Genomic DNA, 16,125 nt, shown 5'->3' on the forward strand with positions numbered 1-16,125 from the left:
CATGCCATCAGAAGAACTATTAGTTATTTCTTACATAGCCCAGGGAATTACATTTATTGTCAGAAGTTTCCATTTTGTCAGATCTCTACACATTTGAAGTCAGCTTTTGAGTCAAGGGGAAGAATTTGCGCATTGAATTTTAATTTAATTTTATTTTTTGGTCTTATATGTTATCTCTTGAAAGGGACTATTTCTTCCTCTACACTTCAGTAGGCACTGATTTAAATAATGAGCTATTTAAAAACTGTTTATATTCAGGGGGAAAGAAACTAGTTGCTACGCCCAGTACTGCAGCTGTCCTTGCATACATGTGAGCTCTGATAAGCTACTGTGTCAAAACTAAAAAACGTAAACAAGGATGTCCCTGTCAGCCCAACTCTTCTTAGCAAGAGAGCCAGAATCAGACTGTGGAAATGCAATGGTTGAAAGTTCTCCATCTTAAGTGAATTTCTTATGCTAGCCTCTGTTTCTAAGAGAGAAACCAGGACAATCAGAGAACAGTGTGTGTATGTGCGTGCGTGCACCTAAATATTAATACTCCCCACAAAATAAGCCCCATTCAGGACAGTGCAGAGACCCAACTTTTTGCAAAAACACGTAGTGTTTTCGCTAATAAAGAGTTTCCTTTACTGAGAGCAGCCCTTTGGTCTCCAAAGCCCATAGCCAAGGGACTCAGTTATTTTTGGGGAAAAACGAAGTACATAAGAGTCTCTACTTTTTTAAAAAATAAGTAAATTTTAGCTCTCCTTTGAGAAGACTGATTTATATTAGCCTTTAAAACATAAAACCAAGTAAACCAATCACTAAGGTTGAGATAAATATAGCAGCAGGACGCTGCCTCTACAGCTGGAAGTCTGTGGGATGGGGACCTAAAGAGAGACACACAAATGTAAAAGTTTGGGTGTGTCCCAAAAGTGTCATCTCACTATTCCTCCCCAAAATCCTCAAGCCAGCCCTGTGCTTAGTACTGTGATCATGGCAGACAGACTCCCTTGCATTGGAAGGGCTTTGCAAGCATCTCCAAAGATGCTACGGCAAGCTTTGTATTTACTACTTTGGCATGCATGGAAAGGGCTGGAATAATGTGGCAAAGCTCAAAGCAGGTGTCAAGGGTTAAAACAAAACTCCATAAACATATCTCCATAGTCAAGTGCAACAACAAGCAACAGTGAAGCAGCTCACTGAAAAGCCTCTGAGAAGCCCAATCTGTCAAGTCTCACTCAAATAGGGCTTTCATCTGTTTGCATAAAGCCTCTTTTTGGTTTGCCTTTAAATTTAAACTGAAGCTTCATAATAAGTGATCAAGTTCTCCATGAGCACAACTCAGCTCTTCAGAAATGCTGTTATATTAAACTGTGCACTTTACTCTTATGGATCTTCCTTACAGGGAAGACAGCTCACTGTAATATTTTATTAAGGCTTATTTTAAACCTGTAACTTTAATACAGATGCTAATATTTTAACCATTTTTTAAAGTCAAGATTACACAGCAGGCCATTTAACCCAGAAAGTCTAGAAGGAGGCAGGTGACACTGATAATGTTCTAGCCCAATATCCAAACTGATCTATAGAACTTCAGAAACATGCACGGGACTGGAAAAGAACATGGTCACTGTGTGTTGTGTGGGAATGAGGGGGAGATCTGCCCACAGGACAGAATAACTAGAGAGCCATACCTTTTCACAAATGGAGCTACAGATTAGCAATGCTCCAGAGAAGCGCATGACTAGTAGAAGTGTTGCTGAGAATGACTGAGGTACGTTTGCAAAGCTGAGTGCAGAAGCTTGCACAATGCACGTCCTTATGCCCACTAGCCTGGCTCTGGTCCTCGTCTTTCGAACCAACTTAAGAAAACTATCCAATTTAAATACATACATCTGATCTGCTTTAATGGAAATATTCAAAAGTGATACAAGTGGGGCAAGTGAAGACAAATTCTAAAGACCCGTTTCTGAAATTGGCAGTAAGGGACTGCACAGGGTGGTGTTTTATTTTTTAAATACATAACTGAAGAACTGAATTTGAACAAAACCTTTAAAAAAACAGCCACACATATACACACACATTTGAACTTGCATCACTGGTATCTAGTTTTAATTTTGTAACATGAGTCTGAAAAGATTCCTTTATAATTGGGATTAGTTTCAGGAAAGACCCAACAGCCAAGGAAACTACAAGAGATCTTGCTAAAGACTCTTGCAAAGCTCCACAAAGCACTGATTGTTCACAGTCTTTAGCAAACAGTTCATGTATCAGGTGACTCAATACATTCGGAATAGTGCCTTCAATTCAAAACGCAAAATAGTACAGAGGGTTACACCTTTTGTGCTAGTATCAAATATTTTAGCTTTTACACTATTAGTCTCATCAATGGACCAAGGAGATATCAACAATTTCAGTTTAAACACAAAATTTCCCAATACTGACTGGGAACTGCTTTTCTTACACACCAGTAATTTGTTCTAGATGACATGAGAGTGTCCAAAAGTTATGAAAGCGTGGTATTCTGTATATGGCAGTGAAAGAGAAAATGTTGAGATAGAAGGTTAGCACATTCAGTTCCTCTTTTTGGAGGCAAGTGAGATTTGAGGGTCCAGAAATGTCTTTCCAAATCCTTTATATAACTAGAAACGTATCTACAGCAATTTTACTTCTAGTAGTTAGATGACAATTAGAGACTTTTTAAATCTGGCAATATTAAAAAACCATACAAAATACATATTAAGAACTAAGCAAATGTTTTAGAACAACTTTATGAAAGGCTTTTTATTTGCAAGGTGTATTTACATATTCCATAAAGACCCATCACCTCCGGCAGTGTACAGTGCAGCTCCTTCTCAGCAGGAAGATTTTAAAATCAATCTCCACAGCATTTTGTAAGCTCAGTTCAACCAGAAGTTGATTGGAGGGGGGAGGGAAGGGAGAGAAGAGGAAGTAGAAGTCACAGAAAAGTTCTGATCGCAAGTGCGTGGTCAGGAAAGATATACAACTAATATGGGATGCTTGGCCAACTAAGGGTTTCAAAATCCCCACAAACACAGAAGTATTGAGTAGTTTAAAAGAGACCCCTTCAAAATCTGTTTTTCCAAAAACTAAGTTTTTTATTTAGTATATGGGAAAGGTCTGACTTGAACAAGACCTTGCTGTCATTCCATAGTCTGTTATTAGGTAAGCTACCTAGTGAATACATAATTAGGGCTGGGTAAACAACTAACTCCCAAGAACCAGACCTTTTTGAAGGACTGGAAGTGTTTAACTAGACTCTCTCCATCCTCCCTCCTGCACTCTGTAACCCCAAAAAACTAACACTTTTGTCTTGACGATACCAGCATAGTGCTTTTTCCTACCATCCATATGGCCTCACCTATCAAGCCCCCCACTTACTCTTTCGATGCACAACACATCCCATCACCTCTCACAGGCTCAAGATGGGGGGGGGGTTTGAGAATATTTCTAATATTGTGTCAATTATTCACATGATTTTCAGCTGACTCAACAGCAGATTCACTAATCCTGCTGCTGAAGTAGCCCAAAACTAGGAGCTCAGAATACTCCCCTGCTGTTCTGGCACTTTCTTAGCCACACCTTTCAAACGCTCCTCACTTGCGGAAATACTCCACATTTAGAAGTGCTCTTCTGTTTTTCCTCCTTGTGACCACATTTGTCCAGTAGCCATTCCAACAGTGGCAACTGCAAACTGCTCCCACCAACTAGCAACATCACTATGTTGGATCCTCAGCAAGACATACAAAAGTGGCAGGGAGAGTGAAGAAAAGATGTGGGAAGAGACAGAGGGAAGCAGCTAGGCAAGAGACAGTCCGTAACTTAAATAATGCATTAGGGGTGGGTGGGTGCTTCATTTTGTCTGTTTCAATGTTACAAAACATTAAAAGGGGATGGGTTCGTCTTGGAAAAAATCACCAAAAAAATGTATTATGTAATTCATGGAGAGTCCCAAAGTCACGGCGAAGACACAACCCAAATTCCATATTTGAGTTAACCGTATTTGATTACATGAATAAGTTAATGCTGGGATATGAATTAGAAACTTCTTCCAGTAGAGGCTAATAGTGTCACAGCAACAGGAACATTAGACAATATTGGCTTGCTACTAATAAATATTTTAGAGTTTTCTTTCCGTTTTGCTCTAGAATAGGAGACTCACCTATTTTCCATTTAAAATCCAAAGATTAGAAGCTTCAGTGAGCGAACTTCTCTTCAGAGTTCAAATAGAGAAAGAAAACTAGCTTATTTTAATTATGTATTTTACTATTTTAGCAGATTTCGTAAACTAGAGTTGAAAGGTTGCTTTTTAAACTTAACTCCACAGAAAAACTAATGACGTTAAGGATTATTAAAATAAAAGGCACTATAATTACCCAACTCTCAACCTTTAGAACCATTATTTATAAGAGGCAGAACAAACAGAATCTTTCATTACTAGAGGAAAAGTTACAGGATTCACAGATAACATTTTTACTTTTGCCAAGATGAAGACCCAAAGTGGAAGTGGGTTAAAACCCCAGTAAAGTTTTTAGATGACGAGATCCGCAAACTTAGGGAATTGAAATCCTACAAAAAAAAACTATGTAAAAAGTTACCTGGGAGATATGGTTGATGGAGGACTCCATTCTCCGCAGCTGGGATGCTTGAATGTCCAGCAGTTGGAGTACATTGTTGGCCAGTGCATTGATCTGATAAGCAACACTGGCAAGAGACTGGGTTGTGTATGCTTTGGTCTCTTCTAATGCTTTCCTTTTATCGGGAGCCTGAAAAACAAACAAGATATTTTTGTAAGGCCAGAAGAAAGGAGGACAAACCATTACTTTTAGAATACCATTCACCCAAAAGGCCTGATTGAGTAACTGCTCTGACTGCACAATCAAATCTACATCAAGCAAGAACTCACATGAACAGGGGAAAAAAAACAAACACACCCAGACGCTAAAAACATATGACGGTTTTGTTTAAGTAAAGATAGTCTATGCTAAGAAGTGATTCTCTAAGTTGAAACACGACTAGTATCAATTCTCTGGAGCAGGGCTTTTGTAACCCGCCTATCCTTCACTTCCAGAGAGAAGCTTCCAATTCCCCTGACAAGTGAAATCCAGCTTCTCTCTTCACAGTACCCAAGCCAATTAAAAAAAGGAAAAAGCATTTTCCCACAGTTGGGTGTCCCCCAGTGCACAAGTTTTTTTTACTATCAAGCCAACTCTACAGCTGTGTTGGCTGCTTATCCCACAGTGGGGGAGGAGGGAGAGCGCAGAGAGAGTCAGGAGGACATGCATTCATACGGGTCCTGCATCCAAGAGCCTTTGTGAAATTATTCCTGTTCCAATGAGGATTTGATAAACCTTTCTTCAGCTGGGGAAGCAGTCCCAAACTAAGGCAAGAGTCATACATCTGTGGAGGGGCTAAAACATGGGTGGGCAAAGCACGGCCACAGCCAGCATATCAGACATAATCCAGTCCTTGAGTTCCTGCCAGGGAGCAGGGTTGGCGCTTGCCCCGCTCTAGCACTCCAGCTGCGGAGCGGGATTCGGGGCTTGCGGGATTCGGAGCGTGCAGGGAGAGGACATGCCACTGCTTCCGGGAGCTGCTTGAGGTAAGTGCCAACCAGAGCCTGCACCACTAACCTCCTCCCACACCCCAACCCCAACACCTGTGGTAACATGCCCCTCCTCCACCACCCAGTTTAACCCTCACTTCCCAGGGGAGAGAAGGAGACAGAAGACAGACAACACAAGCACAATGTTGCACTTGGTGACATTTGCCTTTTCAAGTGTGTTTAGATACAAGCAATATGAGAAGCAGAGGTGTGAATTTTCCCTACACCACACCTCAGTAGGGTGTGACGTTCAAAACTAAACAGATTAGCCCCCTAATCTCCCTTCAGAGCAGCAATTCATACCTACCCAGTCCCTCCCAAAGGAGGAATTATTTTCTGCTAACAAAGTGAAATGTGCAGGGAAGGAATGAAGTCTCATCAGAAGGATGACCTACTGTGAATGCAAGTTTCTTTATAATTTTAGTGATTTATAGAGCACCTAATCACAACAGCTACACTTGCTTTTGGGGAAAGGTTTCTATTCTAAACCCTTCCTTTCAATTCTGGATTTCTTCTCTCCCTGTCCCCCCTCCCCGGCTCTTGTTTGTTATTCTTTAAAGAAGTTGAAAATAAAGGAGAGAAAAAAAGACAACATTCCTTGCAATAGAAAGTTTAAATTAAGCATAGCAAAAATCAGGGAATGTGAGTTCAGTTTGCACTCCACCTCAGCCCTGCATTTCCTGACTTCAGCTTGCTTAAGTATCATTCTTAAAACCTTGCATCATTAACTCTTTTGCCTCTACATTTTTGTTTAATATTCAGGAGCAATGACACTATTTAAGGATGGTGTCAGGGTCAGAGAAGTCAACCCTTTTTTACATTAAAAGTTAATTTCTAGCAATGGTTTAATAGAAAGCATTAGCAGTGACTGGGGGCATGCTAACCTCCATGAAAGGGGCGGGGGGAATTAAAGAAAAAAGACTCTGAAGTAGAGGACTCTCTGCAACACGCAGCAAAAAGAATGAAGTCTAATCTAATCAAAATGGTTAATGGTAGAGAGTAGATCACCACTACCATAGCACATTTTGGCAGAAGCCAGGGGATCCAAGAAATTTTCAAAATACCACCAAAAGTCTTAACTAAAAATAATGCTATTGGTCAACCATCAGGGATACTGAATGTCTTCTATGCTTGAACCAGAGTTGCTACCACTGGTTCAACTCCACTGGTGATGGCAAGATTGGCAATATAGACAGGCTACCATTATTTTAAACCACTGTGCTATCTATACATGCTATCAGCAGAGTTAAACACAGTAGTTAAAAAGCTACCAGGTTCCCAACACTTCTGCAAACGGTGGAGCGGCAGCCACAATGATACACTTCACAGGACAGGTTTCATGTAGTCAGCACAACTTGCACCTCAATGGTACCAAGTATGGCCTCATCCAATAGTCCTTACCTACACAAGACACTTATTGAGGAGTTGTGTGTGACCATGGACTGGAGAGTCAGGCAATAAGAACATGATACAAAGACAACATTTGTAGTAACTAGATGAGAGATTCAGTGCTGTCAAATGGGAAGGAAGTGAAAACCTTTTATTTCTCTGGCAAATTCAGCAAGCAATTGGAGTCATTTGACAAAATGTCTGCTCTTCATTTTCAGTTATTCAACAGATAGACATTTTAGTCATTTGAACAAAAAATTCGTTCAACATCATGATTATACAAAAACAGTCTGAGGAAAATATGTAGCACCAAGGGTCAGTTACCCCAGCAGAATTTGGTTAGTACAATTCTCAAAAGCTTCACTCATAAAACACAGGGGAAATTTCTCTGTTCTTTCTGTTGTTGTTTGGGTTAAAGCTAACATGACATTTAGGCTTGTGCATTACACAACTGGGAGCTAGTGGTATAAGTCTCTTAATACAGATTCAAAACAGATATGCCTGCTAGAGTTTTTGGAGTAGGGGCAAGGAGGGTCAGATGTGTTTTCTGTTCCAAAACATTATAATTGAGTTAAACGACCGCTTTTTTGTAGTTTTGTCATGGCACCAACACTGACAGTACTTGGTACTTACAGCATTTTTCAGAGGATTTCCACCTATATTAATGCCTTGTAACTCCCCTATATGGTGGGAAGTATTATCCCAATTTTACAGGGGGTGACATGGATGCACAGGCCAACTTGCCCAAGTTCACACACGGAAATCAGAGTAGTAACAGAGCTCTGGTCTTCTAGAACCATTACTCTATCCATCCTCTCCTTGAGCAGATGCTCCTATACCAGGCAGTGCTGTTTTCAATGTAAAAGTGTCCCACTTCCCTTTTAAAAAAAAGAGTGCAATACTCATGTGTTTTTCAAAAGAATAGCTTTTGAAATAAGAGACAAATCCTGGTTCCATTAAGTTCAATAGGAAAAATCCCACGGATTTCAATAGAATCAAGATTTGAGCCAATGGCCTCCTGCAAACCATTAGATAGAAACAATTGCTCAGATGATTTTCAACCCCTTGAACCAGTTCAGGCAGATTTGGCAAACACTAAGATATTTATAGCTTCAGTAGGGGTTCACTGCAAGTCATCAAGAATGATTTTTAACACATTATGAATGTAATATTACTAAATATCCAGAAAACATGTGGGAAGAAGGGAGTCATTTCTTTGTGGTCTATGTTAAACTTCAAAACAGACCAATGCTTCTCCAGTTGTACTAGAGACGATTGGGGAAAAAAAAATCTGAAAAGTTGAACCTTTTCATTGAATTGTCTAATTTCAGGACCCCCCCCCCCCCAAACACACACTACCCACACCCAAAAAACCAAAAACACACTAACATTCAGTAAAAAAGTTTCCCCAAAAGAGAATCCCATTTTTAAAACCAGCTTTGACCTGTACATCTGCTGTAACCTTAACTGCTGTCTGACTAAAGTGGAATGACAACTTGGCTCTTTGCTTCTGCAGAAATTAAGTATGAAGCTTCAAGAGGTTGTGAAAAAAATATATTTAAGCCAGTGTGCAGCTTAGATTCCCTACTACTTCATGGGATGGTTTCTGGCAAGACTGCGAAGTTCCCTGAATCACTTTCAGATTTGTAGTGATGTTACCACATTATGATTTCACAATGAACTCCACCCAAATCACTGCCACAGTAGGAGATGGGGAGTCACCGAATGTGCTCCAACTCAGCCACCCACTTCAGGGACACATAATAAAGGATCTGTCCATTATTCACTCTCCCTTATGCACACAGAGCTGAGAGAACCAACTATTTTTCTGTGGATTACCATCTATATGCAGACATTTTTCCATAGGAACGTGTCTGCAGTATTCTAACCATCTCCTTTCCTAACTTTCTCCATTTCATTGGATTCCCACCATCTTCCAAGCTACTCCAGCTCACAATCCTGAGACAATTTTAGGCATGTATCCTTTACATGTCCAACCTTTCTCCCAATCCTGCTAGGTGACTCTCTAAAAAAGAGGTCTCAAACTCAAATGATCACAAGGGCCACATGAAGATTAGTGATGTGGCCCTCGGGCCAATGCACTGACACACCCCCTCACTGTCCCCAGCCCCAACCCCACTCCACCCCTTCCATGAGGCCCTGCCCTGCCCCCTCCCACCCCTTCCCCGAAGTCACCACCCCAACTCTGCTCCCTCTCTGCCCCCAGGGGGTGCAGGGTATGGCAGAGAGCTCAGGGCAGGGAGTTGGGCTGCGGGGTACAGGAGGGGTTCAGTGTGCAGGCTCCAGCCCAGCACCGCTTACCTAGAGTGGCTCTGGGGTGGCAGCGGCGTGCACCGGGGCCAGGGCAGGCTCCTTGACTGCCTGCCCTAGCCCCACTCTGCTTCAGGAAGTGGCCAGAACCAGGTCCCTGCAGGTGCAGAGGGCTCCACGTTGCTCTCGCTTCCAGGTACCTCCCCCAAAGCTCCCACTGGCCATAGTTACCCATTCCCAGCCAATGGGAGCTGCCAGGGGCAGTGCCTGGAAGCAAGAACAATGCACAGAGCCCTCTGCTGTGCCCCCCCCCCCCCCCGCGGCCACAGGGACTTTGGTCAGCTCCATGGGGGGGGGGGGCGATCCTGCGGCTGGATTTGGCCTGCAGGCTGTAGTTTGCCCACCCCTGGCCTACAGATAGGCAGAGGGGCAAGCTGGGCTGGGGGGGGGGAGCGGGGAGCACGCATGCAGGGAGCTTGGCGGGCCACACGAAAGAACTGCATGTTTGAGACGCCAGCTCTACAGCATCTCAGAAATGCATTCATTCACTTTTACTGCAAAAACACTAGTGCATGCTGTGACTGGTTGGACCCCTCTTCTGGGATGCCACTTGATGTACTGGGATTTCATGAGCCTCTCCTGCTCAACCAGCCTGGGTTCCCTCTCCCTGCTTTGCTGAACTAGGCTCTCGGCTTCTTGCAGCGCACATGTGCACACCCCCCAGCTGAAGTCAGCTCTCTGTGAGAGGACTCCCCCAGTACTCACGTGCACACCCCTTTTGGGAGATAAACCCAGAATAATACTGTCTTGTGTTGTACAGATTTTTCTGTACAGTGCAAGCTCATAAAAATCCACCCTCTTCCTTAATGTGAAGAGATATTTGCATGACTCCCGTCCCCCCTGTAGAAGTTACATAAACCGGGCTTAAACAAAATGCATTTTAACGACTACAAAAGGCAGATTTTAAGTGGTTCAAGGGATAGCAAACAGAACAAAGCAGGTAACTAAGCAAATGAAACAAAACACGCAAACTAAGCTTGACACACTAGATAGGTAGGATACAAATTAGCAAATTCTCACCCCAAGTGATAAACAGGCTGGCAGATTCTTAAGGCACAAGTTGCCTTGGCTTTCCCAGGTTTTCATATACAGGCTAAAGATCAATTCTCTCAGTTCAGTCTTTGTTCCTCAGGTGTTTTCAGGTGTGTTGTGGGGAGAGTCAAGCCATCTCATGTCAGTCTCTCTCTTTTATATCTTCCCCCCGCTTGCTGGAAAGCTTTTATCCTGTGACCTGGGTCAAACAGTTCCCATTGTATAGAGCTATCTCCGAGAGGTTTCTATTGCGCACAGTTCCTGGGGTAATCCTTACGCTTGTGTGCATTTCTTCAATAAGCCACTAACATTGTTTGGCCTCATCCAACGTAGCATATTCGAAATACAGAGACATGGTCAATAATCCCAGCTTCAGATACGAAAATGATACAAGCATAAAAATTGGATAAATACATTCAGTAAATTATAATCTTTCCAATGATATCTTACAAGACCCATTTTGCATAAAGTACATCTCAGTTATGTCTCATCCACAACAGAACCATATTTCCATGAAGAATATGGGGTGTAATGTCACACATGCCTTCACTATCTTCGCTCAAGACCCAGTCTCTCACTTCTCCCCATTTCATTCCATTCAATATGCTGCCAGTTTCCTTATGAACAAAGCTTAGAGGCTTCTGGCTGCTGCCACATCAACTCGCTACCATAAATAAGGAATGACTAAATAGAGGCACTACTTGCAGCAAGAGGAAGCACTCCCCCAAGAACACTTGATTTAATTTTGCTGAAGTCAGCAACTCAGCAGGATGCAATAAGTGTGGCAGCATTGGAAAGAAAGAAATAGTTGGCTCATATTAGATAGTTTAAAGACAGTGGGGATTTTGCCTCCCCATCCTTCAACAGATAAAGATGAAAAATACGGAAGAGTACACACTGGAATGTATGCAACCTCAAAGAAGGAGAAAAAAACAAGACAACTGCTTATGGCAATGTTACATCAGTTGACCAATCACTAAGTTATACAGAGACATGACTAAAATGCTAAACAAGTGACAAGTTACTGGGCACTGAGTAAAGAGCCCAGACCCTCTTTACACTCTTATTTACAGGAATGCTGTAGATTTATATGCACTTTTATATGGTTTTGCTGTCGTTCACACAATGTACCAAATTTGTATTTGCTGAAAGAAAATGCAAGGGTATTTTTTTAGCTTTGTGGACAGCTTTATAAAGCTACTTGCTTTGCATCAACCAGTTAAAAGCCAATTAGACTAAATCACATGTAAACTGACTTAAGTCATCCGTCTTCATCACATAGTACTACTTTGCATAGTACTACTTAGCTGCAACCTCTAGTCTAATAGGAACAAAGAATGGTCAATATACCAGATTTTATGTAATTTCACTCACTTTTATTCACTTCCCTCTATTACTTACCCTTTTCGGAAAGTTTCAGAATGTAATTTATACTTCCTAATAAGCGAGATGATCAGATCAGCGCTTCAGAGTCTTCCCCCCGGACCCTCCCCCCTCTGACTCATCTGTTCACTCTAGATTATGGGCCAAAATTCTGGTCCCACTGAAGTCACAAGAGATTTTGCCAACGAATTCAAGAGAGCCAAGATTTGGATCTAAGTTTTGACAGCAAAGGCCTCCTTCAGAAAAGCCAATTTAGTATGGCATAAATTGGTGGCCTGACAGGACCAAAAAGAAAGTCCCAACCTAGCTTCAATAGTTAGGTCAAAACTGGACTTTGACATTTTGATAGCCTCACCTGCCTTCTCGGGGTCACAGATCCTGGTCCCACATACAAATAGAAGCAATAATACAAGGACTAAAGAGAAGGTAAGCAAGAGGAAGAAGGGGAGGAAGAGAAGGGAACACTGCTGGTGCTAGAACCTGTTAATATGGTAGCCGGTGTTAACTAAGATATTTTGAAAGACTCACTAAAAATTCAAAAGTGGGGGGGGCTCACTTGTAGTTTACATTCCCATTTCTACTGGAATGGGATACACTTGCAATGTCAGTTCAATGGGAAAGAGGTATATTCAGGCAATTGGCCTGGAGGCGCCTACCCATCAATACTGAACCCTGACATCTACAAGGGGCAATCCCACACGGCACAGAAAACAAATAGCTTCCCCACCCAGGAAATGAACACACTGGCTCATTATGCAGCCCCCAACAACACTGAACTTCTTACAACATAGCACTCTCATGTCTCCATAATGAGCTTGAAAGTCTCCATCAAATCCCTGCTTCATATCCCTGATCAGGCTTTTAAGAACTTGGAAGGCTGGACTACAATTTTAAGGATTTATTCTTTGATTCTGATGGTTGGCAACAGGCCTTGGCATTTCTGAGCTCTCCTCAACTTATGCTCAGCTTGGTCTAAGCATTCTGTCTCTGAGCTGCAGTAATGTGTCTCAGAGGTTTAATTATCCCACTCACACTAGATAATGTTTACCTACTATGAGCCAAAAGTCTAATTTGCACTGAGCATTAAGAATGATAAATCCAGAGGTCCTTCTAAATAAGTATTGAGGCTCTACCTATTGAATTAGGTATGCAGTCAGTGGATATCTGCTTGTTTTTATTCATAATTCATGAAGCTCTTTAAAACACTTTGCATACAGGTTGCTCTGTGGTGATCATATTTTGCTGTTGCTGCCAGTAAGTCATTTTAGTATCACCTCAATCACAAAAAATGGAAAGAGGGGGAAGAAAGTCAGGTCAGCAGTCACAAGTCTCTATGCACCAAAGGAAACTTCCAGCAGCTATCTAACTGGAAGCTGCTCAAAGGGATTTGAACACCATAATAAAAAAGTGCTTCCCAGACAGCATAGGGTATTCCTCCCCTTCCTAGATAAAAGGTATTGTATACAGACTTAAAAGGATGCAAGTAATAAAAGCAGAGTAAGGGGCAAAAGAATTATTCACAGAACTGGGTAGGACTAATTTTAATTTAGAAATAGGGGTTATTTACAGTTGTACTGATATTATACAGAGAAGGTGGGAACAAGAAGACAGGAGAAACCGATGTGTCAGATTCCTCCTGGAAAGTGTTTACTAATGTGCTTATATAGGAATCACATTTGAGAAATTCTGCTAGTTTACACATACACTGCATCACAGACCTGGGCCAAAATAGGTTTTTGCTTTTTTTTTTTTTTAAAAACGAGCCATGCAGGTAAGACTCTTAAATCCACTTTCAGGTACATAAGTACAAGACCTAATCATCAGTCCTAAGCAGACAGCTGCTCTCAAGTGCTCAGTGCTTTTGAACAATCAGGAGACACATTTAGGTACCTAAAAATGGCTTTAAGAACCCAGCCTTATTCATCCTACTTCCTCTTTTTTTTTTTAATAAAAATACTGTTTTATACTAAAATGTCCCATCATCAAGCATAATGTAGACAAGAGTCCAGATGGCCACCAGTGTCATATAGCCACTATTTAGCTAGACCTCCTTCAAAACAAGGTTAGGTCACATGGCAGTGAAATTCCGATGAATGCCTTGTGCAGCCTATTCTAACTCTTCCCCCATTACTACCATCAGTGCATCTGAGTCAATAGTAGAATTGGTTGGAAGTAAGTTTGTGTGGGGTTGTTGTTTTGGGGGGGAGAAGGGGGCAGGGAGGATAGATGATCCTAGTGTAGGCACAGCCAACCAGCTTCTCTATACTAAAAAGGATAAACACTTGCATTCTAAAGCAATAGACAAATCTTTAATTGTGACTTGAAATTTATAAATAGAAAGACTGAACATAAACTTGTACAAATTCAGCAATGTGATTTAGGAGTTCCGCAATAGAGTATTTATAGTAGAAAAGTTCAAGTATTTTATTAAAGTGCTCTCTCCAAGGACAACTTGTTGTCATTTTGCTGCACTTGCTTACCCCTTGGGATGGAAAGAAAGAGAACAGGGATTTTGAAAGCTTCAGACACTAATTAATTGACATTGTTAAGTAAGCTATTAATAGAAGTATGTTAACTACACTTGTGTAGTATCTGTTTTTATCCAGTATCCTCTCTCCAGGGGACTAATCCTGCCCTTGCAGGGGAAGTGGGGAAAAGGGGGAAGGGAATAGACTTTATGATCTAATATAGTGGTAACCAACTGGTCAATCATGATCAACTAGTCAATCCAAGAGGATCTCCCAGTCAATCGCAATCTGATGGTGTAGCGTGTCTGCCGCTAAGGCAGATGTCCTGCCTACCCTGGCCCTACACCGCTCCTGGAAGCGGCCAGCACATCCCTGCGGGTGGGGGTCTCCCTCCATGCACTTCTCCTGCCTGCAAGCACCACCTGTGAGAAGAGGGAGCCAGTGAAGGGATGCAAAGAGGGGTTATACAGTCCAAGCAACAGTCTAGAAGAATGAGGAGTGGGGCAAGATGGCATGTGACAAGTACAGAGAGAAGAACATTACAGTAATCAAGATGTGAGATGACAAGAGCCTGGATCACAGTTTTAGCTATCTGGATGGATAGGAAAGTCCATATATCTTAGCGATGTCACATAGAACAAAATCAGCAAGACTTGGATGTAGCCTGGATGTGAGGACCCAGAGAAAGGTCCAAGTTGAAGAGAACACCCAGGTTATGGGCCCGAGCAACAGGTAGAATGGTGGTGTTATCCACAATCATCAGGAAAGAAGGTAGTAGGGAGGGCAGGAATTAAGAGCTCTGTTTTAGCTATATTGAGCTTGAGCTGATTGATAGACATACTTAAGCAGAGGTCAGAGAGGGGCTGAGATTTTAGTTTGGACAGAAGGAGACAGGTCTAGAATAGAGGTAGATTTTTTAATCATTTGCAGAGAGACAGTAGTTGAAATTGTGTATGCAGATTAAATTGCTCAGAAGCAAGAGGCAGAGAGAAAGAAAAAAAGGGGGACCAAGGACAGAGCCCTGGAGGGGCCTTAGGAGGATCTGCTGAAGACATGTTGAAGTGATTGGAGAGGCAGGAGGAGAACTAGGAGACGACAGTCACAGAAGGCAAGGGAGGACATGATTTAAAGAAGAGCATGGTTGACTGTCAAAGGCATCTTACAGGTCAAGGAGGATGAGGTTGGAGGATGAGGTTCAGAGATTTGGCTAGGACGAGGTCATTAGAGACTTTGGCAAAAGTTGTTGCAGTTGAATGCAAGGGATGGAAGCCAGACTGGAGGGTCTAGGATAGAACTGAGCTCCAGACAGGGATTGTTAACAGTGCATTCAATGAACTTAGAAATGAAAGGAAGACTGCACCAGCCAATAATTTACAAAGATCAGTTTCACACATGCCCCAAAAAATCCAATACACACACTAGATAACTGGTGAGAAATTAACCCCTCTTTTGATCAGTATTCCTCTGATCAGTGCTGAACCAGGTTTCTATAATCAGACTGTATTCTCCAACCTGTGTTATATTTTCTCCTCTTAGTTGGAAGAACTGATCCGCACTCTTATTAGCTGAGAAAGCCGAGGCTTCTAACATGTTTTTAAACAAAGAGGTCTTTTTTCTTTGAAGGGAAAAGTCTTCCAAAATAAATTCCATGTTCTAATTTCTTTATATATGGAATACTTGTACTCTCCAAAGCAGACCTTCCTTTGTATTCACCTTTGTTTCACTTGGACCAGCTATGATCAAGGTACAAAACAGACTCAGACTTTAAAGGTCAGAAGGGACCATTACGTTCATCTAGTCTGACCTCCTGCACATTACATGCCACAGAATCTCATCCACCCACTCCTGTAACAGACCCCTAACCTCTGGCTGAATTACTGAAGTCCTTAAATCATGGTTTAATGACTTCAAGTT

The 16,125-nt window shown here is 41.9% G+C and overlaps 1 protein-coding gene across 9 annotated transcripts in view; it reads right to left on the bottom strand.

Moving 5' to 3' along the window:
- ABI1 (abl interactor 1) overlaps positions 1 to 16,125 on the bottom strand; it is a 118,852-nt gene that overhangs the window by 76,322 nt on the left and 26,405 nt on the right. For 8 of the 9 annotated variants that reach the window (XM_084618096.1, XM_084618103.1, XM_084618101.1 and 5 more), the window contains exon 2: positions 4,602 to 4,769. In XM_084618096.1, coding sequence (XP_084474222.1) covers positions 4,602 to 4,769 — 168 coding nt within the window. Of the gene's footprint in view, positions 1 to 4,601; positions 4,770 to 10,348; positions 10,646 to 16,125 lie in introns of those variants that run through there. The other variant, XM_084618099.1, reaches the window with a different exon arrangement.

This window comes from Lepidochelys olivacea (genome assembly GCF_965140295.1).
Source record: "Lepidochelys olivacea isolate rLepOli2 genome assembly, chromosome: 2".
NCBI classification, from domain to species: domain Eukaryota; kingdom Metazoa; phylum Chordata; order Testudines; family Cheloniidae; genus Lepidochelys; species Lepidochelys olivacea.